The 24,956-nt window shown below is 33.5% G+C and overlaps 1 protein-coding gene across 12 annotated transcripts in view; it reads left to right on the forward strand.

Moving 5' to 3' along the window:
- LOC136035969 (probable phospholipid-transporting ATPase IA) overlaps positions 1-24,956 on the forward strand; it is a 188,967-nt gene that overhangs the window by 118,352 nt on the left and 45,659 nt on the right. For 9 of the 12 annotated variants that reach the window (XR_010619584.1, XR_010619586.1, XR_010619591.1 and 6 more), the window contains exons 10-13: positions 4,321-4,458; positions 7,819-7,971; positions 12,163-12,360; positions 19,724-19,882. Coding sequence is in view for 4 of the 12 variants with exons in the window: in XM_065717865.1 (XP_065573937.1) it covers positions 4,321-4,458; positions 7,819-7,971; positions 12,163-12,360; positions 19,724-19,882 (648 nt within the window). In the remaining 8 variants the exon portion in view is untranslated. The remainder of the gene's footprint in view (positions 1-4,320; positions 4,459-7,818; positions 7,972-12,162; positions 12,361-19,723; positions 19,883-24,956) is intronic. The other 3 variants (XR_010619585.1, XR_010619589.1, XM_065717867.1) reach the window with 1 other exon arrangement.

Consider the following 24,956-nt stretch of genomic DNA (forward strand, 5'->3'; position numbering starts at 1 on the left):
ACCAGACATCAATGCCATTAGTCATCTTGATTGTTCATTCCTGGGCAAGACTTGGAGCTTCGTCGGGATCGATTTTTCTGGTAGCGACTCGACTGTGGATGATGTCTGTCCATTTAGTGCTTGGTCTACTTTGGGGCGTTTTCAGCCATTTGCAGCTCGATCGAAGTCGAAGATGAGTTGGATGGGTGCTTGAGTGGCCAGACAAAGTAGATGATCATACCAACGCAGCGAACTAGATCAGAGCTTCTCAGATAGGGGTGGCAATTTAAAAGACCATATGATTCCCGAATTCTGCACCCTGTCAAACCATCTAACCCGTTTGATTTTGCAGACATTTTGCGTCTGGACAGGAATGACCATGATCGTCTAAGTCAAGGGGCCCAAATCAATTCTTCAGATACAGTATATTAGCAATGTGCATGCACGCAGCGACTTTTGATTTAGTTCAATTCCCTTAATATTGTAAATGGAATAATGTGGTAGTAGTAGTGGTGGTAGTTGAAGTAGTATTGATAACATGCAAATATTGCCTTTTTGATCATCTCCCTTATAATTTCCTGAATATTTCAAATTAATATACTCAGTTATTCCTGAATTGCACCCTTTTGACAATCCTTATACACATAACGTGTTTTGATTTAGTTCAACACTCCCCTCAACATTCTCTGAAAGTCTCATCTGAATATTCTTCGTCTTTATGGAAAACATACATACCTTTCTCAATAACGTATACTAGGTGTAAACAATGAACGAATTACCTAACTTACAGCCCTTGTCCTGATGACTGTAGGGAGGTCGACATCCCCAAAGACATAATTACTGGACCTTCAACATGGCTGAACAAAGTAACTCTCTTAAAATTTTGACCGGATATGTTTTGAGGAATGATAGGGAGGGGGGTTGATTGCAGTTTATTCAATTTTGACTTAGAAAAGGCATTCATTTAAAAATGGATATGAAATGTAAAATGTGTTTTATAAGAAGAAATCGAAAAGTCTTTTTTGAGTCACATTTTTCAGCTTACTCGAGACCGGGGAATTTTTTTTGGCCAATCTTGGGGGGGGGGGTGGTAGGGTCATTGTTAAACGCAGAATTGTTTGGTTGTATATTTATTTCGTTAAGTGAACTAAACTTTAAATATTTTAATAAATTTCTCCCCCCAACAATAAAACAAGAGCTAAGAGCTCATATGGCACTTGTGACGAGGTGGGAAGAGCCAAGAGCTCATATGGCATGAGCTCTAGCAAAATTCTAAGAATCAATAGATTGATTTAAAAGGAAAATCAGAGGCTTAATGCCGGTTGGGATCTAAAATAAGAGCTCTAAGACACGAGGTCCTTCTAAATATAAAAAATTATTAAGATCCGATCACCCACTCGTAAGTTAAAAATACCTCATTTTTTCTAAATTTTCCTCTCCTTTCAACCCCCCCCCCCAGATGGTCGAATCGGGAGAAAACAACTTTATCAAGTCAATTTGTGCAGGTCCCTGACACGCTACCAATTTTCATCGTCCTAGAACATCTAGAAGCACCAAATCCACCAAAGTACTGGACCCCCTAATTCTCCCAAAGAGAGCGGATACAGTCTGGTTACGTCAATGACGTATCTAAGACATTTGCTTATTATACCCACCAAATTTCATCCCGATCTCTCCACTCTAAGCGTTTCCAAAATTTATGGTTTCACCCTCCAACTCCCCCCGATGTCACCAGATCTGATCGGGATTTAGAATCAGAGCTCTGAGACATGAGTTGCTGCTAAATATCAAATTTCATGAAGATCTGGTCTCCCGTTCTGAAGTTAAAAACAACTCAGTTTTTCTAATCTTTACGAATTAACACCCCCCCCCCCCCGAAACTACCCAAAGAGAGCGGGTCCGTTCCAATTATGTCAATCACGTATCTAGAACTTGTGCTTATTCTTCCCATGAAGTTTCATCCTGATCTCTCCACTTTAAGTGTTTTCCAAGATTTCCGGTTTCCAAGATTTCTGTTTTCCCCTTCCAACCCTCTATGTCCTCGGATCAGATTCAAATTGAAAATTTAGCATCTGAGATATAAGATCTTTCTATATATCAAGTTTCTTTAAGATCCGATCACCCATTCATAAGATAAAGGAACCCCAATTTTCACATTTTCCAAGATTTCTAGTTTCCCCTCCAACTCCCCCAATGTCACCGTATCTGGTCGTGAATTAAATTAAGAGCTCTTAAGCACGAGATCCTTCTAAGTATCAAATTTAATTAAGATCTGATCTCCCGTTCGTAAGTGACAAATGCCTCATTTTCCAATTTTTCTAAATTCCCCCCCCCCCAACTCAAAGAGGGTGGATCGGGTTCGATTGTGTCAGTCACGTACCTTGAACTTCTGCTTATTCTTCCCACTAAGTTTCATCCTGATCTCTCGCTCTAAGCGTTTTTCAAGATTTCCGGTCCCCCTACTCCCCCCAAGGACCCTGGATCCGGTCGAGAATTAAAATTTCTAATTTAATTCTAATTTATTTATTTCTAATTTAATCTGGTCTGGTCCCTGATATGCCTGCCAAATTTCATCGTCCTAGCTTATCTGGAAGTGCCTAAACTAGCAAAAACCGGGATATGTCACTTGGTTAATTTCAAGTGCCATAAAAATATTATGTTCCTGGATATTTTATTTAGATTCTGAAAAAAACGACTGCTGGATGTAGGAAAGTTAAAAATACAACCAGTATTATCTTGAATTTTTCAAAGTAAGTGCTATTTTACGTACGAAAAAAAACAACTAAAAATAAATCACAAAAAACAAAGAAACGAAAAAATAATTACGAAAAAGACAAGATCTAATGAGGGGAAGTTTCAACTACTGAATTTGATTACTGGCTGAAAATTATTCTCACTTTATTATGTCATTCTCTTAAAAAATTTTCGTTCTTTGTTTTTGTGTCGCATGTCAATTATATCCAATGTGGTCTCAGAAATAATTTACACTAGTTTACTTTATCTAAGCCATTTATCATCTGTGTTATAGGATAATAATAAGCATGGTAAAATATATGATATACAATAAGCTATAACTGCTATAATTACTTACCCAGGTCTTCACATGCCGGTTGGCGCATAAGGCAACGCTGGTACCTTTCTTTGGCGAACTTTTCTATCGTTTTTGGTCAAAAATCATGCTCTCAGAAAACACTATTTTGTTTTTACGAGTTGGATAAACATTTCTGGTGGGGGGTTCAACCCCTTATACCCTTGATGCAACCTTGCCAGTGAAATGATATAGGACAAAAAGTAGGCATTTTGACAAAAAAATTGAATAAGCCGCCTTCAGTGCGAAGCAAATTAAAGAAATTATAGAAACAATTTTGGTAACAATGAAACAAACTACCCAATAATAAAAACTAAAAAATAAAATTCCAGTCTAAAAACTAATAATGACCAAACAAGTAATACTGAAGTACTACTCTCTTACTTGAAAAGCAAAAAGGTGATTTTAATAAAAGAATAGTTCTTTCATTTTCTTATTGTCAATCTTCGATCTTTATTTTTTGTGTTTTATTTTTTGAAATTAAAATAAATATCATATAATTTGCCGTCATTTTTTCTTTCTAAATGTCATTAATTCTTGCAACATACTTATTTTGAAAAGTTAGGAGTAAATCTATCTGAGCCCCTCAGCAGTAAGAAACAATCTGAGCCCCTCCCACATCAAGAATGGTGACCATCATGCTCAACGCTCGTTCTGCCTCTGTCTTTAGTGAAAATGCTGGAAAATCAGTTATACAGAAATATATTATTTATGCAGAGGAATTGAAGTATATAATTAAATTCAGAGGAATAATTTACCACTTAGGGTAAGAAGGAAGTATTTAGGGAGGAAGAGAGGGCAAGATGGTCCTTACTTTTGCCGGATAAGTGAAAGTATGGATGAGAGTGAGAATACTTGTGTTGTATGAGTACGTAGAACTGTTTGAGTTGAGTATGTAGTTCGATGATAGATGACTGGTAAATATATGAGGGACAATGGAGCACAGAAGTAGATTTCTATGAGTTGTGTTTTCTTTGTCTATGATATGCAATGTTTATCTTATATTATGTTTATGCAATGTCAATTATTTAAAAGTGAATTTTCTTTTTTGTTTTTTATCGCCATGGCCCTAGGGCTTTCAGGGCAATAAAATTTACTTACTTACTTACTGTAGCGTGTATTTATTTTTTTTATGTGTGTGTGTGAACCAGATACTACGACCGAATTTTCATTAATACTTCTTGATTAAACCGCTCCATTGTTTGACTTTATATGTGTATCGGACTATAAGCTTGATGTAGACTTTTTTTAAGGATTGGAAAGCAACTTATCATAAAGCATCAACGGCTTTGCAGTTCAGAGAGGAAAAGATCGCAGAAGCAGCTAACTTAATTGAAAGGAACCTAGTTCTGCTTGGAGCCTCGGCAATTGAGGATAAGCTACAAGATAAGGTTTGACTCCTAATTTGGTATTATGTTGGACAGGAAGGTCCAACATAATACCTAATATATATACCCCGCTGAAATCCTAAGCTTTCCCAAGTTCCTTAGCCCTTCCCATTAGCATTTGTCTAGTAAAATTTGTTTCTTTTTATTACCCCCCCCCCACCAAAAAAATGATGCGCACCTACCTGACCGAAATTACGTTTGGATCGTAGATTAGACTAATCCAAAAATCACCTTACAAAGAGACAAACTAAAGATTATTTTTTTGGCGTATATCGTCTTGTTGTGAAGTATAGGTCTTTAACCTTTCAAGCCTATTGGGGCACATGAGAATAAGAATGTATGCCTGAAGTAAAAATATAATCAGTGACTACCTGAAGTGATCGGTATAGGTGAATAAAGCATTGACAAGTGATCAGAGAATAGTAGTTAGTAGCTGAAGTTGAAATATAATCAATGACAAATACTGGAAAAAAATGGGTGATTCCTGTTATATTCATTGTAAAATGGTAAAACTTTAAGGCTGACGATTTAAGTATAAGACGAAAAATTTTGGAAGATGGACATATTCCATAATACTTTTATATTTGTTTGAGTAAAAGTTAGCTGTTATGTCTCGAGCTGACTTTCTATTTCCAATTTTGTGTGGGAGACTTTCTAAAAATAAGTAAATTACTTAGGCTCAGTAGTAAAGCGAAGGTTTATTAGTCTATTTCTAGCCTTCTCATTCATAGAAATAGAATGAAATAGATTATTTCTGAAAACAATTAAAAATAAAATGAATTTTAGAGGCTGATACAAAAGAAAGTAATTTCTCTAAATAAATATTTACCATTATGCCTCTTTTGAAGAAAAACCAGCGTCGATTTTAAAACATTTCAAACTTTTCTTTTTTCTTTTTCTTACAGTGTATAAAGTACAAAAGTTTTGATAAAGATTTTCACATAAAATATGCGAAAAAAACGATTTGCGCATTTCCCCCAAAACTTTGCACAAGTCGCAAAACTTTCACCCATTGCTCATATCTTGCATTAAGAAAAAAGTTAAACGGAAAAAAAGTCTTAAAGTTAAAAACCATATTTTTTTTTTATTGCATAAATTAGAATGCATCGGTCATATCATAATCTTTGTACCAGTTGGCTCTTTTTCGTTGATACCAGTACTCATTTGGTATTTGATCTTATACATAAAAACCTAAATTGTAATTTAAAAAGGGTCACTTGAAATTCGTAATTTTTTATTTTGCAAATTAAAATACATTGGTCGTATCATAACCTATTTCTAAGTGCAATCCAGGATATTTTTCGATTTCATCCACTTTCGTTTTTCTTTTAGTAAAGCCTAAATTATGTTCTGACTGTCAGCCCTACTAATGTTAATTTTTGCTCGTTTTGAGTTTCATTTATTTACTGATATTGATTTGTGGTAGTTTCATGCTTTGAAGATTATTTGACTTTATTTCTGCCATTTTTTGGCTTAATGAAGCTATTTAAATTGCTTTTGAAAAAATTGTTTTTTGGATTTTGTTTGAATTAATACAAATATAAGGCTGCGTCATTCAGCCAAGGGGCTGGAGCCCCCCTTGTGAGTGCCCATGTCTCGGACCTTCTGTTTCTAAGTGCACACCATGATGTTTTTCGATTTCATGTTTCACCAGTGTAAAATTCCTTTGGTTTAAATGTGGATGAAGATTATATTCTATAGGGAATGTTAATTCTGGAAGCATCATTAAGAAGAATTTCTAAGAAACATAAGATTTATTAGATACGTGAAATCCTACTTAATAATGAATGTTTAACCATCAAGCTGTTAAACATAGTTGAAGTATATGCTAAATAATGTTCAAAACGATATTTAATCTTCCTTACTTTCGAATTGCTAGGCAATACGTTTCTAAGTGATCCGCTAGTCTGGAGAATGTTGCCTATTTTATAAATCACTGAAGCACGGAAAATAAGCAGGACCTGATCTTAAAATTACCAGTAATGGTAATCATTAACAACAATAAATAATTACCAGAAACAAATTACCTGGTTTCTTTAAATAGAAATTGGCTTGACTTCTTTAAATAGAGACTTGGGAGAATACTCACTTATTGCATTTTACACAATCTTTTATAATCTTGGCTGAACCTGTTCCGGTAAATGAAGTTAAGGCTTTTTGTTTTATTATTGGTTTCATTGTTTGTATCGTAGGTTGAATTTATTGATGATTCCTTCTTTTTTGCTGAAGTTATAGAGTCGAAACGATCAATTAGTTTTCGTTTGCAATTCACTGTCATGAAACATCTTCCTCATTTTATTCACTGCAATTCATTCATGAAACTGTCATGGAACTGTCATGAAACTGCAATTCACTGTCATGAAACATCTTCCTCATTTTATTCAGTGCAATTCATTCATGAAACTGTCATGTAACTGCAATTCACTGTCATGAAACATCTTCCTCATTTTATTCACTGTAATTCATTCATGAAACTGTCATGAAACTGCAATTCACTGTCATGAAACATCTTCCTCATTTTATTCACTGCAATGCATTCATGAAACTGTCATGAAAGTGCAATTCACTGTCATGAAACATCTTCCTCATTTTATTCACTGCAATTCATTCATGAAACTGTCATGAAACTGCAATTCACTGTCATGAAACATCTTCCTCATTTTATTCACTACAATCCATTCATGAAACTGTCATGAAACTGCAATTCACTGTCATGAAACATCTTCCTCATTTATTCACTGCAATTCATTCATGAAACTGCAATTCACTGTCATGAAACATCTTCCTCATTTTATTCACTGCAATTCATTCATGAAACTGTCATGAAACTGCAATTCACTGTCATGAAACATCTTCCTCATTTTATTAGCTTCAATATTGTTTATGTGAGTAAAGAAACTGTGACCTTTGGTGTTAATTAGTAATTAATGGTAACAAATTGCCAAAACCATTTAGATTGATGCTTTACTTATGGACCTAGGGATTGATCCCCGCTGCGGCAATGGGCGATATGCCTACTGTTTATTTCTGACAAAAATGACCCAACAACTGAAACACCAACTTAACGCCTTGCTTAACACCGAGTTAAAACTGAATCAGCGTCATGGTTAACACCGACTTAACACGGACTTAGTGCCATGGTCAACACCGACCTGACCGTTCTGGAGGATCTCCTACATCCTAATACATGACCAGTGATGATAACGTCAAACCTTGGTTGGCCTTTTGGTACTTTTTAGACATATGTGTTTAAAGTTTGCATGGAGCTCTTTCTTTACTCTCGTGCTGTAGAAAATTTTTCATTTTTTCAAAAAGTATTTTTTTTTGCTAATATTACAGACATATATGTAAATTTCATTTTAGGTACCTGAAACGATAGCATCATTGCTGTTGGCTGATATCCATGTGTGGGTTTTAACTGGGGACAAACAAGAAACTGCCATCAACATAGGCTATTCATGTAGACTTTTGACTCAAGGAATGCCTCTACTTATACTCAACGAAGATACCTTAGATGTAAGCTTAATTTTTTTTTCATGTTTTTTACTTAGTTTTTTCTACTTACTTTTTTCTACTTGCTTTTTCCTTACTTGTTTTACTACTTAATTTTTCTATCTAATTTAAATTTCAGTTAAATTGTTGTTTTTTTTTCTTATACAACCCTTCAAGGAAATTTTTGGGGAAATGTATCAAATATGAAAAAAAAATTTTAATCACCGTTGTTAGTAATTTTGATTCGAAGTATAAAATTGCATATTCGGAAAATATTTTATGTGTATGTTTTATCTAAAGGAGGGGTATGCTACTGGCAGCCATTACTCCCCCAGGACTCCCCTAATTTGAAAAATATTTTTTTTATACTTTCATTGAAAAACGTCTTTTTTGTATTTTGTATTTTCCATTGTAAGAATAACCCTTCCCCCTAGGCTTTGGTTATACATTTGCCCCCTCCCCCCACAAAAAACGTTATTTAACGCCAATGAAACGAATTCCTAATTATTATTGGTAAAATATACTTATACTTCTTATATTTTTACTCTTTATAGTTATACTTATTATACTTGTTTTGTGCTTATACTTTTTAAATATACTTCTGTAATTCTCTCTTCCCTCCCGTCGATGCAAACAAAATTTTGAAAATAATTGCATTTTCCTTGGTAAATCGAAAACTGTGCAAGAATTCACTATTAGACTAAATGCGTTAAAAATGTACTATGTTCTTCCCAAAATACAATCATGGCTACGTTGCTACTGGTAGGATTCCCAGGTAAATCAGAGCCTCTTAAGATCTCGATAATAATCTTTGAGATTTTACGATCAATACTTAAAGGTGGACAAGTAAAATGATGGTTGCGCAATAAATATTCGACCACTAGGGTCTAACGTTAAAGGTCGAAAAGTGTTCAAAAACCCAGCTGTAAGAAACCCTGATTTTTTTTTAAGTGTTAGCAGATGTTTATGGTAAAAGAAATGTAATTTTTCTGCAATGTTTAGTGGCTTTTGCGCTTAACATTACAGACAATTTTTAAAGCAGGAAAATATGAGACTATGGATATTTTTATCCGGATTATGGTTTATTATGGATGTATAACCGGATTATGGTTTATTATAACTTAAAATCTAGTTGTATGTTATCTTATGTGCGTTCTATCGTATGTTGCTTATTCTATTATGCCGCTGAACAAATCCGGTTACGCAAATATCTTTTTTTAAGAGTCTGGTTTTTCTCGTGTAAAAATTTTAGACAATTTCGCAATAAAAACGTGAAATTTAGACTGTTCTGTGCCTTTTTTGGTTTCAGTAAATATCTTTTGTTAAGTAATCACGAGCGCTAAATCAAACCTTACGCACAGTAATCCTGAGAACCATTTAAATTAATTTAATTTTGCTACCAAAAATATTTTTCTGTCTGGATTTTGAAGTTTGTCTCCTACTTATATTGTGCATTTTCTTGTCCCATGTCATATTTCAACCACTTCAACATTAAGAGCAACAGTGACAACCTGACCGGGTATTGGGTAGCAATAATGCTTTTTGACAACGTAGCCAGAATTATATCTTGAGAAAATAGCGACGAAGACCACACTGCCTTTCCATAACAAACAAATACAAAGTTGAAACAATAGGGCAAATCTTTTCAAGACAGTGGAAATCAATTCTGTGAATATTTCGGCCCTATGTCCAAGGGCCGTCTTCAGCACAATACGAGAAAGAGAGAGAAAAAAACTATGTTTATATAAATAAACTTACATTAAAAGGCGAAAATTAAAACAAATAATGTTAAAAACTTTTTCAAAACAGCCCTAGCATCCTCACTTCAACGAAGTTCAACCAGGACTGGCAAAAAGATTCCTGGTTGAACTTCGTTGAAGTAAGGATACTAGGGCTGTACGTGGAGGGGCCGGTTAATTCGGAAAAAATAGAAAAAATGAAGTATTTTTTACTTGCGAACGGTTGATCAGATCAGATCTGAACGGTTGATAAAATTTGATCTTTGGAAGGATGTCATGTCTCAGAGCTCTTATTTTAAACCTCGACCGGATCTGGTGACATGGGGGAGGGGGAGTTGGGAGAGATAAACCTAAAATCTTGGAAAACACTTAGAGTGGAGGGATCGGGATGAAACTTGGTGGGAAAAATAAGCACAAGTCCTAGATACGTGATTGAAATAACCGGAATGGATCCGCTCTCTTTGGGGTAGTTGGGGGGGGGAGGATTTAATTCTGAAAAATTAGAAAAAAATAGGTATTTTTAACCTATGAACGGTTGATCAGATCTCAATGAAATTTGATATTTAGAAGGATATCGTGTCTCAAAGCTCTTATTTTAAATCCCGGAGTTTAGGGGAGGAAACTAAAATCATGGAAAACGCTTAGAGTGGAGGGATCGGGGTGAAACTTGGTGGGAAAAATAAGCAAAAGCCTTAGATACGTGATTGACATAATTGGAACGGATCCGCTCTCTTTGGAGGAATTGGGAGGGAGGGTTAATTCTAAAAAATTAGAAAAAATTACATATTTTTAACTTACGAAGGAGTGATCTTATCTTCATGAAACTTCATATTTAGAAGGACCTCGTGACTCAGATTTCTTATTTTAAATTTCATCCGGATCCAGCGTCATTGGGGGGGGGGACCGGAAATCTTAGAAAATACTTAAAGCGGAGAGATCAGGATGAAACTGGATGGAAGAATAAAAACAAATCGAAGATACGTGACTGACATAACTGAACTGGATCCGCTCTCTTTGGTAGAGTTTGGGGGGGGGGGGTAATCCGGAAAAATGAAGTATTTGTAACTTACGAACGGGCGATCAGATCTTTATGAAATTTGATATTTAGAAGCATCTTGTGCTTTAAAGCTCTTCTATTAAATTCCCACCAGATCCTGTGACACTGGGGGGAGCTGGAGGGGGAAACCGGAATTCTGGGAAAACGTGAAAATTGGGGTATTTTTATCTTACGAATAGGTGATCGGATCTTAATGAAACTTGATATATAGAAGGATCTTATGTGTCAGATGCTCCATTTTTGATTCGAATGGGATCCGGGGGCATAGGGGGTTAGAGGAGGGAAACAGAAATCTTGGAAAAGCCTTTGAGTGGAGAGATCAGATGAAACTTGATGGGAAGAATAAGCACAAATTATAGATACGTGATTGACATAATTGGAACGGATCTGTTCTCTTTGGAGAAGCTGGGGGGTGCTAATTTGGAAAAATTTGAAAAATTGAGGTATTTTTAACTTAAGAACGGGTGACCGGATCTTAATGAAATTTGATATTTAGAAGAAATTCACGTCTCAGAGCTCTAATTTCAAATCCTGACCAGATCTGTTAGCATTGGGGGGAGTTGGAGGGGGAAATCGGAAATCTTAGAAAACGCTTAGAGGGGAGAAATCGGGATGAAGCTTGGTGGATAGAATAAGCAAATGTCGTAGATACGTGATTGACGTAACCGTACTGGATTTGATCTTTTTGGGAGAGTTGGGGGGAGGGGCTCAGTGCTTTGGCGAGTTTGGTGCTTCTGGACGTGCTAGGACGATGAAAATTGGTAGGCCTGTCAGGGAGCTGCGCAAATTTGACTTAATAAAGTCGTTTTTCCAGATTCGACCATGTGGGGGGGGGGCTAAAGGGAGAGGAAAAATTAGAAAAAATGAGGTATTTTTAACTTACGAGTGGGTGATCAGATCTTCATGAATTTTGATGTTTAGAAGGACATCGTGACTCAGAGCGCTTCTTTTAAATCCCGACCGGCATTAAGCCTCTGATTTTCCTTTTAAATCAATCTATTGATTCTTAGAATTTTGTTAGAGCTCATACCATATGAGCTCTTGGCTCTTAGCTCTTCTGGCCTCGTCGCAAGTGCCATATGAGCTCTTAGCTCTTGTTATTTTTGTTATTTTATGGACATAGTTGAAAGATAACCTTGACTAATTGGATTCGTTTTCTACTCTTAGTGTTTCAAGGAATTTGTGGGACTGAGCTATATTTTATTGTTATAATTTAATATTACTATAAAATTATGTTTGTATAATTGCAAATAATTAGATGTGTAATAAGTGATTTGTTTATTGGCTTAAGATATACGAGAAAGTTTATACTCGGGTTTTGACTATTCCCTTCTGTGAAATAAAATAAATAGTTGTATACGATCTGGAGATAACTTTTTTGAAAATGGCGTACATAATTTAAATGGTTTTGTTTTTCAGGGTACTAGAGAAACAATCATCCGACATCTAACGGAGATAGGTGAATCCGTTGGTAAAGAGAATGACGTCGCTCTTATTGTTGATGGGAAAACGCTGACTTTTGCTTTGACTTGTGAAATCCGGAAAGATTTTCTGTCTTTATGCCGATCAAGTAAAGCTGTTATTTGTTGCCGAGTTTCTCCAATGCAAAAAGCAGAGGTAAAAAATATTGTCTATTTCAACTTTAAAGTTTAAAGTTTCTTTATAGTCCGGGACGTACAATAACAGATCAAATAGAGATAACTTAATTTAATAGACAGTGAAAAACAAAGATAAAATTCCGTATATACGAATATTCTGCTTATATTCCTGTATATCTGCTGGTGACGGTCGCTGTGAATGTGATCGAAATATCCAGAATTCTTATTATTGTTTTTCACTGTCTTATAAAAGGATTTATCCCTATCTGAACTGTTATTTGCATGTCACGGAAAGGTAGTGTTGTCTTTGAAAATACCTACGTAGTATGTATATATTGGTATATCCCATATATTATAGGGGAAATCATTGTAATTTGTGATTAGGCAAATTGTCACTTTTCACTCTGTCAATGTCACTCTGGCAAAAAGGGTACGTACATGTAGGAAATCTAAAATAATATAATGGTGCAAATAAATAATAGTTAAATAAATAATTATTATAATTAAAATAAGCCTAAAATGTAAAATGATATATATATAAAACTGTATGATATATAAATAATATAAAAAATAAATAACGAAATAAACATATTAATGTGAAGTTTTTGAGGAAACTTAAAGGAAACGTTGACTGGTCACAAAAAAAAAAAAAACAAAAAAAAAACAACAAAAAACATGGAGCTTGGAAAAATCCTAATTAGTCTTTAGTCTATAATGATCAAATTGTCAATGACTGTATCATTGTAAGTCTTATGAAACCCATCTTATATATACCAATAAACCAATCATTGTAAACCAATTGTAATTATTATAAACTAATCATTGTAGGTCTAATGAAACCCATCTTATATAAACCAATAAATCAATCATTGTAAACCAATTGTAATCATTATAAATCAATATTTGTAGGTCTAATGAAACCCATCTTATACCCAAACCCATACCAACGGCTGTATAACAAACTCTTGGGGATTCCTTCTCGTGATGAGTTAGCGGTCTTACAACCTTGAATTCTTTTCATGTTTATGCATATCATGAGAGATTCTTATATGAAGCTCAGGCGGAATTGCCATATCTCTTCCCTCGTGTATCCACGTCCTAAGATAAACAGATCAGGATCGTCCGGTGTTTAGGGAAAGTCATTTAATGGTGCAGTGATTTTGATCACTGCTTGGTAATGCGAAACCAGGAGTTCGAACTCAGCTGCAGGAACCCTCTGCAGGGCCTGGAATTGGATAACGACGGTGAGAATATACAAAAGGGTCTCCATAATAATTCAAAAAAGAGGAAGGTGCAGAGAGCTGGGGCCCCAAATTATAACTTGGAGAAAATAGTTATTCGAACACATATACAATTATGTTCAACCACTCTACAGACAAGACTTTTTGTCTCTGGTCTTGTAAAAATTTTATATTTTTAGCTCTGTGGTCATGCCTCTTGTAGGTTATAATAAACTATCAAAGAATTACCAAATTATAACTTGGAGAAAATAGTTATTCGAAACAAAAACAATTATGTTCAACCACTCTACAGACAAGAGTTTTTATGTCTCTGGTCTTGTAAAAATTTTATATTTTTAGCTCTGTGGTCATGCCTCTTGTAGGTTATAATAAACTATCAAAGAATTACCAAATTATAACTTGGAGAAAATAGTTATTCGAAACAAAAACAATTATGTTCAACCACTCTACAGACAAGAGTTTTTATGTCTCTGGTCTTGTAAAAATTTTATATTTTTAGCTCTGTGGTCATGCCTCTTGTAGGTTATAATAAACTATCAAAGAATTACCAAATTATAACTTGGAGAAAATAGTTATTCGAACACATATACAATTATGTTCAACCACTCTACAGACAAGACTTTTTGTCTCTGGTCTTGTAAAAATTTTATATTTTTAGCTCTGTGGTCATGCCTCTTGTAGGTTATAATAAACTATCAAAGAATTACCAAATTATAACTTGGAGAAAATAGTTATTCGAACACATATACAATTATGTTCAACCACTCTACAGACAAGACTTTTTGTCTCTGGTCTTGTAAAAATTTTATATTTTTAGCTCTGTGGTCATGCCTCTTGTAGGTTATAATAAACTATCAAAGAATTACCAAATTATAACTTGGAGAAAATAGTTATTCGAACACATATACAATTATGTTCAACCACTCTACAGACAAGACTTTTTGTCTCTGGTCTTGTAAAAATTTTATATTTTTAGCTCTGTGGTCATGCCTCTTGTAGGTTATAATAAACTATCAAAGAATTACCAAATTATAACTTGGAGAAAATAGTTATTCGAACACATATACAATTATGTTCAACCACTCTACAGACAAGACTTTTTGTCTCTGGTCTTGTAAAAATTTTATATTTTTAGCTCTGTGGTCATGCCTCTTGTAGGTTATAATAAACTATCAAAGAATTACCAAATTATAACTTGGAGAAAATAGTTATTCGAACACATATACAATTATGTTCAACCACTCTACAGACAAGACTTTTTGTCTCTGGTCTTGTAAAAATTTTATATTTTTAGCTCTGTGGTCATGCCTCTTGTAGGTTATAATAAACTATCAAAGAATTACCAAATTATAACTTGGAGAAAATAGTTATTCGAACACATATACAATTATGTTCAACCACTCTACAGACAAGACTTTTTGTCTCTGGTCTTGTAAAAATTTTATATTTTTAGCTCTGTGGTCATGCCTCTTGTAGGTTATAATAAACTATCAAAGAATTGCCAAATTATAACTTGGAGAAAATAGGTATTCGAACACATATACAATTATGTTCAACCACTCTACAGACAAGAGTTTTTGTCTCTGGTCTTGTAAAAATTTTATATTTTTAGCTCTGTGGTCATGCCTCTTGTAGGTTATAATAAACTATGAAAGAATTACCAAATTATAACTTGGAGAAAATAGTTATTCGAACACATATACAATTATGTTCAACCACTCTACAGACAAGACTTTTTGTCTCTGGTCTTGTAAAAATTTTATATTTTTAGCTCTGTGGTCATGCCTCTTGTAGGTTATAATAAGCTATCAAAGAATTACCAAATTATAACTTGGAGAAAATAGTTATTCGAACACCTATACAATTGTGTTCAACCACTCTACAGACAAGAGTTTTTATGTCTGGTCTTGTAAAAATTTTATATTTTTAGCTCTGTGGTCATGCCTCTTGTAGGTTATAATAAACTATCAAAGAATTACCAAATTATAACTTGGAGAAAATAGTTATTCGAACACATATACAATTATGTTCAACCACTCTACAGACAAGACTTTTTGTCTCTGGTCTTGTAAAAATTTTATATTTTTAGCTCTGTGGTCATGCCTCTTGTAGGTTATAATAAACTATCAAAGAATTACCAAATTATAACTTGGAGAAAATAGTTATTCGAACACATATACAATTATGTTCAACCACTCTACAGACAAGACTTTTTGTCTCTGGTCTTGTAAAAATTTTATATTTTTAACTCTGTGGTCATGCCTCTTGTAGGTTATAATAAACTATCAAAGAATTACCAAATTATAACTTGGAGAAAATAGTTATTCGAACACATATACAATTATGTTCAACCACTCTACAGACAAGACTTTTTGTCTCTGGTCTTGTAAAAATTTTATATTTTTAGCTCTGTGGTCATGCCTCTTGTAGGTTATAATAAACTATCAAAGAATTACCAAATTATAACTTGGAGAAAATAGTTATTCGAACACATATACAATTATGTTCAACCACTCTACAGACAAGACTTTTTGTCTCTGGTCTTGTAAAAATTTTATATTTTTAACTCTGTGGTCATGCCTCTTGTAGGTTATAATAAACTATCAAAGAATTACCAAATTATAACTTGGAGAAAATAGTTATTCGAACACATATACAATTATGTTCAACCACTCTACAGACAAGACTTTTTGTCTCTGGTCTTGTAAAAATTTTATATTTTTAGCTCTGTGGTCATGCCTCTTGTAGGTTATAATAAACTATCAAAGAATTACCAAATTATAACTTGGAGAAAATAGTTATTCGAACACCTATACAATTGTGTTCAACCACTCTACAGACAAGAGTTTTTATGTCTGGTCTTGTAAAAATTTTATATTTTTAGCTCTGTGGTCATGCCTCTTGTAGGTTATAATAAACTATCAAAGAATTACCAAATTATAACTTGGAGAAAATAGTTATTCGAACACATATACAATTATGTTCAACCACTCTACAGACAAGACTTTTTGTCTCTGGTCTTGTAAAAATTTTATATTTTTAGCTCTGTGGTCATGCCTCTTGTAGGTTATAATAAACTATCAAAGAATTACCAAATTATAACTTGTAGAAAATAGTTATTCGAACACATATACAATTATGTTCAACCACTCTACAGACAAGACTTTTTGTCTCTGGTCTTGTAAAAATTTTATATTTTTAACTCTGTGGTCATGCCTCTTGTAGGTTATAATAAACTATCAAAGAATTACCAAATTATAACTTGGAGAAAATAGTTATTCGAACACATATACAATTATGTTCAACCACTCCACAGACAAGACTTTTTGTCTCTGGTCTTGTAAAAATTTTATATTTTTAGCTCTGTGGTCATGCCTCTTGTAGGTTATAATAAACTATCAAAGAATTACCAAATTATAACTTGGAGAAAATAGTTATTCGAACACATATACAATTATGTTCAACCACTCTACAGACAAGACTTTTTGTCTCTGGTCTTGTAAAAATTTTATATTTTTAACTCTGTGGTCATGCCTCTTGTAGGTTATAATAAACTATCAAAGAATTACCAAATTATAACTTGGCGAAAATAGTTATTCGAACACATATACAATTATGTTCAACCACTCTACAGACAAGACTTTTTGTCTCTGGTCTTGTAAAAATTTTATATTTTTAGCTCTGTGGTCATGCCTCTTGTAGATTATAATAAACTATCAAAGAATTACCAAATTATAACTTGGAGAAAATAGTTATTCGAACACCTATACAATTGTGTTCAACCACTCTACAGACAAGAGTTTTTATGTCTGGTCTTGTAAAAATTTTATATTTTTAGCTCTGTGGTCATGCCTCTTGTAGGTTATAATAAACTATCAAAGAATTACCAAATTATAACTTGGAGAAAATAGTTATTCGAACACATATACAATTATGTTCAACCACTCTACAGACAAGACTTTTTGTCTCTGGTCTTGTAAAAATTTTATATTTTTAGCTCTGTGGTCATGCCTCTTGTAGGTTATAATAAACTATCAAAGAATTACCAAATTATAACTTGGAGAAAATAGTTATTCGAACACATATACAATTATGTTCAACCACTCTACAGACAAGACTTTTTGTCTCTGGTCTTGTAAATATTTTATATTTTTAACTCTGTGGTCATGCCTCTTGTAGGTTATAATAAACTATCAAAGAATTACCAAATTATAACTTGGAGAAAATAGTTATTCGAACACATATACAATTATGTTCAACCACTCTACAGACAAGACTTTTTGTCTCTGGTCTTGTAAAAATTTTATATTTTTAGCTCTGTGGTCATGCCTCTTGTAGGTTATAATAAACTATCAAAGAATTACCAAATTATAACTTGGAGAAAATAGTTATTCGAACACATATACAATTATGTTCAACCACTCTACAGACAAGACTTTTTGTCTCTGGTCTTGTAAAAATTTTATATTTTTAGCTCTGTGGTCATGCCTCTTGTAGGTTATAATAAACTATCAAAGAATAACCAAATTATAACTTGGAGAAAATAGTTATTCGAACACATATACAATTATGTTCAACCACTCTACAGACAAGACTTTTTGTCTCTGGTCTTGTAAAAATTTTATATTTTTAGCTCTGTGGTCATGCCTCTTGTAGGTTATAATAAACTATCAAAGAATTACCAAATTATAACTTGGAGAAAATAGTTATTCGAAACAAAAACAATTATGTTCAACCACTCTACAGACAAGAGTTTTTATGTCTCTGGTCTTGTAAAAATTTTATGTTTTTATTTCTGTGGTCATCCCTCTTGAAAGAATTCCAAATGTTGTATGAGGCTCTGGTGTTGCTTCAACCAAGTAAAATTTGTAAGGAAGCATTAAATTACCAAGGAAGTCGATATAAAAGCACCTCTGGAATTATCTTAGATTTCTTCACGTCTAAAATCGGGGATTCTCTAGGATTTTTCCCTTGAGAAAATATGCTTGTGGAGCAAAAACAACTATTGTAGAACAAAACTGTGTTTTTTTAGCCTTTTTTAAATCATATATTCATGGGTCAGGTTTTAAACCGAGGTGTATCTCACAATTTTTATTAGTTACATTAGAGCAATTGGAAAATTTCGAAGCTCTTCACTTAATTTTGTGTTCTGATGATGCAAAGTCATCCTACATTTTAAAAGATAAATCTTCCCAGTGGGGTAAATTCAATAGATGGCTCTGAGGTAGAAGCATAATATTTTTTTTATAAGAAGTACCTGATACTCTCTTTGATTTGTGCATGGCACTTGCCGAATATTTGTTACGGGTTTCTTGTAATTATCTATATGTAAATACTGTTTGTTTAATTGTATTTAGTCATTTTTTCAGTGATTATGGTTGCTCCTTATTCGGGAGTAGTTCCGAGAAAAGAATCAATGGACATCGACAGGGGGAGGCTGAGTTTCATGCAAGAAGATGTTCTATTAGCATCTAGTAAATGCTGCATCTATATACCTACGACTATCTCATGTTTAATGTAACTAGGCAAAGTGACAAAGCAAACAAGTAAAGAGAATTAAACAAGTTGATCAAGTAATCAAGAACCTAAGTAATACAATAGGCTAAAATGACGAAGTAAACAACGATAAATTAAGCAAGTAAACATGCGTAATTAGTAAACAAGAAGCTAAGTAATGCTGTTGGTTTAAACTGACAAAATAAACAACTATGAAGTAAACGAGCATAAACAAGATATAAAGTAACGAGAAACTAAATAATACAGTTGGTTTAAAATGACAAAAATAAATAACTCTAAAGTAAACAAGAGTAATCAAGACATAAAGTAAACAGGTAATTAAGTAATAAAATTGACTAGAATGATGAAATGAACAACAGTAAAGTAAACAAGTAAATATGCGCAGTAACTAAACAGAACACAAAGTAAACAAGAAGCTAAGTAACACTGTTGATTTAAACTGACAAGACAATAACAACGCCAACAAGAGTAAACAAGATAATACGTAAACAAGAAACTGATTAAAGCAATTGATCAAAGTGACAAAATAAAAAACAGCAAAGTAAACAATACACAAACAAACAAGACGCAAAGAAAACAAGAAACTAAGCAATTGGTTTAAAAGATAATATTTATACTTTATAGGTCGTTGAGCTTGTAGCAAATGGTACAGGATCTGTCACTCTTGCGATTGGAGATGGTGCCAACGACGTGGCCATGATACAGAAAGCGCATATTGGTGTTGGAATATCTGGTGTAGAGGGTTTATCTGCCGCTTGTGCTTCAGATTATTCGATTGCTCAGGTAATTTGACTCTTGTTAATTTGAAATACTTTCTATTTAGAAAGATATAGAATGGTAAAAAGGAACAGACCATAATACAGAAAGTCCATATTGTTGTTGGAATATCTGGTGTAGAGGGTTTATCAGCCGCTTGTGCTTCAGATTATTCGATTGCTCAGGTAATTTAGCTTTTGTTAATTTGAAATACTTTCTATTTAGAATATTTATATATGTAGAATATTTATCTATTTAGAAAGATATTGAAAGATATTAGAAAGATATTTCTATTTAGAAAAGGTACAAACCATTATACAGAAAGCGCATATTGATGTTTTAATATCTGGTGTAGAGGGTTTATCTGCCGCTTGTGCTTCAGATTATTCGATTGCTCAGGTAATTTGACTCTTGTTAGTTTGAAATACTTTCTACTTAGAAAGATATAGAATGGTAAAAAGGTACAGACCATAATACAGAAAGCCCATATTGGTGTTGGAATATCTGGTGTAGAGGGTTTATCAGCCGCTTGTGCTTCAGATTATTCGATTGCTCAGGTAATTTGACTCTTGTTAGTTTGAAATACTTTCTACTTAGAAAGATATAGAATGGTAAAAAGGTACAGACCATAATACAGAAAGCCCATATTGGTGTTGGAATATCTGGTGTAGAGGGTTTATCAGCCGCTTGTGCTTCAGATTATTCGCTTGCTCAGGTAATTTGGCTTTTGTTAATTTGAAATACTTTCTATTTAGAATATTTATATATGTAGAATATTTATCTATTTAGAAAGATATTGAAAGATATTAGAAAGATATTTCTATTTAGAAAAGGTACAAACCATTATACAGAAAGCGCATATTGGTGTTGGAATATCTTGTGTACAGGGTTTATCAGCCACTTGTGCTTCAGATTATTCGATTGCTCAGGTAATTTGGCTTTTGATCATTTGAAATGCTTTCTATTTAGAAAGATATAGAATGGTAAAAAGGTACAGACCATGATACAGAAAGCGCATATTGGTGCTGGAATATCTTGTGTACAGGGTTTATCAGCCACTTGTGCTTCAGATTATTCGATTGCTCAGGTAATTTGACTTTTGTTTTTTTGAAATACTTTCTATTTAGAATATTTATATATGTAGAATATTTATCTATTTAGAAAGATATTGAAAGATATTAGAAAGATATTTTTATTTAGAAAAGGTACAAACCATTATACTGAAAGCGCATATTGGTGTGGTGTAGAGGGTTTATCTGCCGCTTGTGCTTCAGATTATTCGATTGCTAAGGTAATTTGACTCTTGTTAATTTGAAATACTTTCTGCTTAGAAAGATATAGAATGGTAAAAATATACAGACCATAATACAGAAAGCCCATATTGGTGCTGGAATATCTTGTGTACAGGGTTTATCAGCCACTTGTGCTTCAGATTATTCGATTGCTCAGGTAATTTGGCTTTTGTTAATTTGAAATACTTTCTATTTAGAAAGATATAGAATGGTAAAAAGGTACAGACCATGATACAGAAAGCGCATATTGGTGCTAAAATATCTTGTGTACAGGGTTTATCAGCCACTTGTGCTTCAGATTATTCGATTGCTCAGGTAATTTGACTTTTGTTAATGTGAAATACTTTATGTATAGAAAAATACAGAATGATAGAAAGATGGCGACCATGATAGAGAAAGCCCATAATGGTGTTGGAATATCTGACGTAGAGGCAGAGGCGTTTTTATGGGGGGCATTGGGGACACTTACCCCGGGTGCAGAAATTCTAGGGACGCAAATTTTGAAATGAATTGCCTAATGGTTATAAACATTTTGTAATTTTAGAATGTTGTCTTTATTAAAACAAATTAGAGGGCGTAGTTTGCAGTAAGTATAAGCATATTGAATCTTAAATTTTTACTTTACCCATATCTTCTTCATTATTCCTTGAAAATAAAAGTAAATAGAACAGATTTAATTGATTTTAATGTTTTTTTTATGTTTTGCACTCATATTTGTTAATAAGTGAATTTTCCAAAAAAAAAGGCCAGAAATTTTTTGGGAGACAAGGGTGGGGGGAAGGGCGCTAATCCAAATTCCGCCCCGGGCGCAAGAGAGGCCATAACCACCGCTGTATTAGCCAATTGTGCTTCAGATTGCTCAGTTGCTCAGGTAATATGACTAAATCAGCGGAAACTATGTGGCATGTGGCACCAAACAACTTAAGAAGATGTACCTTGTCTTTGAAGGTATAGCTGTCTTTTGGAATCAACATAATGTTATTGTTTCATTTTTTTAATTTTTTAATTTTCATTTTAATGTTATTGTTTCAATTTTTACAGACGAAAAGCTTTGTCATAAATAGTTCTGTTTATTGATTTTCATGGATGAATATGGCAACACTGACGAAAAAGTGTTAGCTGACAGGGGTCGGAATTAGTCCCTAAAGCCTCTTATTTTGGCTGGAGTCCCTTCCAAGTCCCTTTTTATGCAGAAAGTCCCTAAACCTCCCCAAAAGTCCCTAAAATTCTCTATTTGGGAGCATGTTATGTTTGAAAACTGAAGAATGATATATTTGAAATACCCTTTTTTGATATTATTGCTTCTCCACAGATTCGGTTGTACTGGTCTCTTGGTTACGCTGTCGCGGCTCAGAAAGAAGCAATAAAACGGCGAGAACTTTGTCTATGGTCAAAGTGTCTGTTAACTATTGTAAACATAGGTAGCTATTAACGGCGCAAAACTAGTCTTTATGGTGGATGGGATGTGTGGGTCAGATTGGGGCACCGTTCAAGGATAGAGAGTAACATTGGCCTATAGGGTGAGTGGAGTGGAGGGGTCATATTTTGGTAATGCTCATGGATAGGTAATTTCCTTTAGCTTCATAAAATAAACCATATAAGTATGGATTTGTTCTAATTGACTTATATTCCAATGACAGAAATTGTATATTCTTTCCCTCTAATGGTTAATTAATAAACTAATAGCAGGTTGAAAAAGAAGAGAAAAGTACCACGAGTGGAATATTCAGATGGCAAAAATCCTTTACACAGTGTTGGTCCTGATGTGCTTAGACCTACTTGTCTTTCATGTTTTCAAGTGAATTTAGGAAAGACAATGAGAAATCGTAAATTCTTTCACTCCTGGTAGACTAAAGAAGACACAAGTGGCAAAAAGATCAGACGAGTGTGTAGGATTGACGATCATGAGTTTTCTTTTTACTGCGAAACATGCAGGGAAAACCTTAGCGGTCGCAAAAGCTTATACACATTGAATCAGCATGTTTCTTCGGATGAGCACAAGAAACAGGCAGTGATCTACCTCAATCCGAACAGTTATGATTCTGTGGATTTGCTAGGCCATAGTTCCAATCAGAAGAGTCATCACCAAGTATTGTAAGTAAAACTCATGAGATGCTGCGTACAAAGCAGAAATCATCTGCATACTCAAGTCCTTGCAATCTTCTATGTCTGCAGCTTCCTGTGACAGAATCACTAATGTCTTTGAAGCAATGTCCCTTGGTTAGCCACCGCCCATAATATCAATGAGTGCGAAGAAAGCCACGTATTTGATAACTGATGCACTTCACCCACATTATAGGTAGAATCTTATGATGGATATAGGTGAAGTTCACTTTGCTCTTGAATACGACGAAGCTATGAAAAAAAAAACAAAGGAAAAAAATAATTACAGATTAAACCCGCTCTTTACGAAAAAAAAGTTACAGATTAAACCCACTCTTTACGCTAAAGTATTTTTAATACTTCAAAAGAGCTTTTTATTCTAATTAAACAACCTTTGTGATTCAGGGGTCATTCTTAAAGAATTGGAACAAAATTCGAACTTTAGTGTAAAGAGCGAGGTGTTGACGAGAGGGTGAACCCCAACATATACGTAATAATTTCTGTTCGTTTGATGTTTTAATGTTGCTCCTTACTTTCAGTTGAAAAAACTTGTTTTTTTTTAAATTTAATTTCTAATGGAAGCAAAAATATAATAGCAATATTTTTTTTATGCCGAACTGTTCTGTCCCTCCATGGAAAATTGTCTGTAAAATTAGTTTCAATTCCTTTTGATAAATGATATCAGGCTGTTTTTAGGTTTCTTTGTGGCATTCTTTTAATTTTGAATATATTAGAACATTCTCAGTTATATAATTTATATGTTCTTTACGATGTTGTTCAGTTTAGATTACATTACCTTTATATAAACTTTAGCTGTCTGGATGTCATTGTTGTTGTTAGGCTTTGTATAAAAGTCCTACTTTTTCAGTGTCCTTATAATTTTTTTGTCGTAATTACTATAATGTGTCAGTTCATTGTTTAGTTTTACAGTAAAAACTTTAACAAATGTTGTTCAGTTTAGATTACATTACCTTTATATAAACTTTAGCTGTCCGGATGTCATTGTTGTTGTTAGGCTTTGTATAAAAGTCCTATTTTTTCAGTGTCCTAATAATTATTTTGTCGTAATTACTATAATGTGTCAGTTCATTGTTTAGTTTTACAGTAAAAACTTTAACAAATGTTGTTCAGTTTAGATTACATTACCTTTATATAAACTTTAGCTCTCCGGATGTCATTGTTGTTGTTAGGCTTTGTATAAAAGTCCTACTTTTTCAGTGTCCTAATAATTTTTTTGTCGTAATTACTATAATGTGTCAGTTCATTGTTTAGTTTTACAGTAAAAACTTTAACAAATGTTGTTCAGTTTAGATTACATTACCTTTATATAAACTTTAGCTGTCCGGATGTCATTGTTGTTGTTAGGCTTTGTATAAAAGTCCTACTTTTTCAGTGTCCTAATAATTTTTTTGTCGTAATTACTATAATGTGTCAGTTCATTGTTTAGTTTTACAGTAAAAACTTTAACAAATGTTGTTCAGTTTAGATTACATTACCTTTATATAAACTTTAGCTGTCCGGATGTCATTGTTGTTGTTAGGCTTTGTATTAAAGTCCTACTTTTTCAGTGTCCTAATAATTTTTTTGTCGTAATTACTATAATGTGTCAGTTCATTGTTTAGTTTTACAGGAAAAACTTTAACAAATGTTGTTCAGTTTAGATTACATTACCTTTATATAAACTTTAGCTGTCCGGATGTCATTGT

The sequence above is a fragment of the Artemia franciscana genome, chromosome 15 (assembly GCF_032884065.1).
Source record: "Artemia franciscana chromosome 15, ASM3288406v1, whole genome shotgun sequence".
NCBI classification, from domain to species: Eukaryota; Metazoa; Arthropoda; class Branchiopoda; order Anostraca; family Artemiidae; genus Artemia; species Artemia franciscana.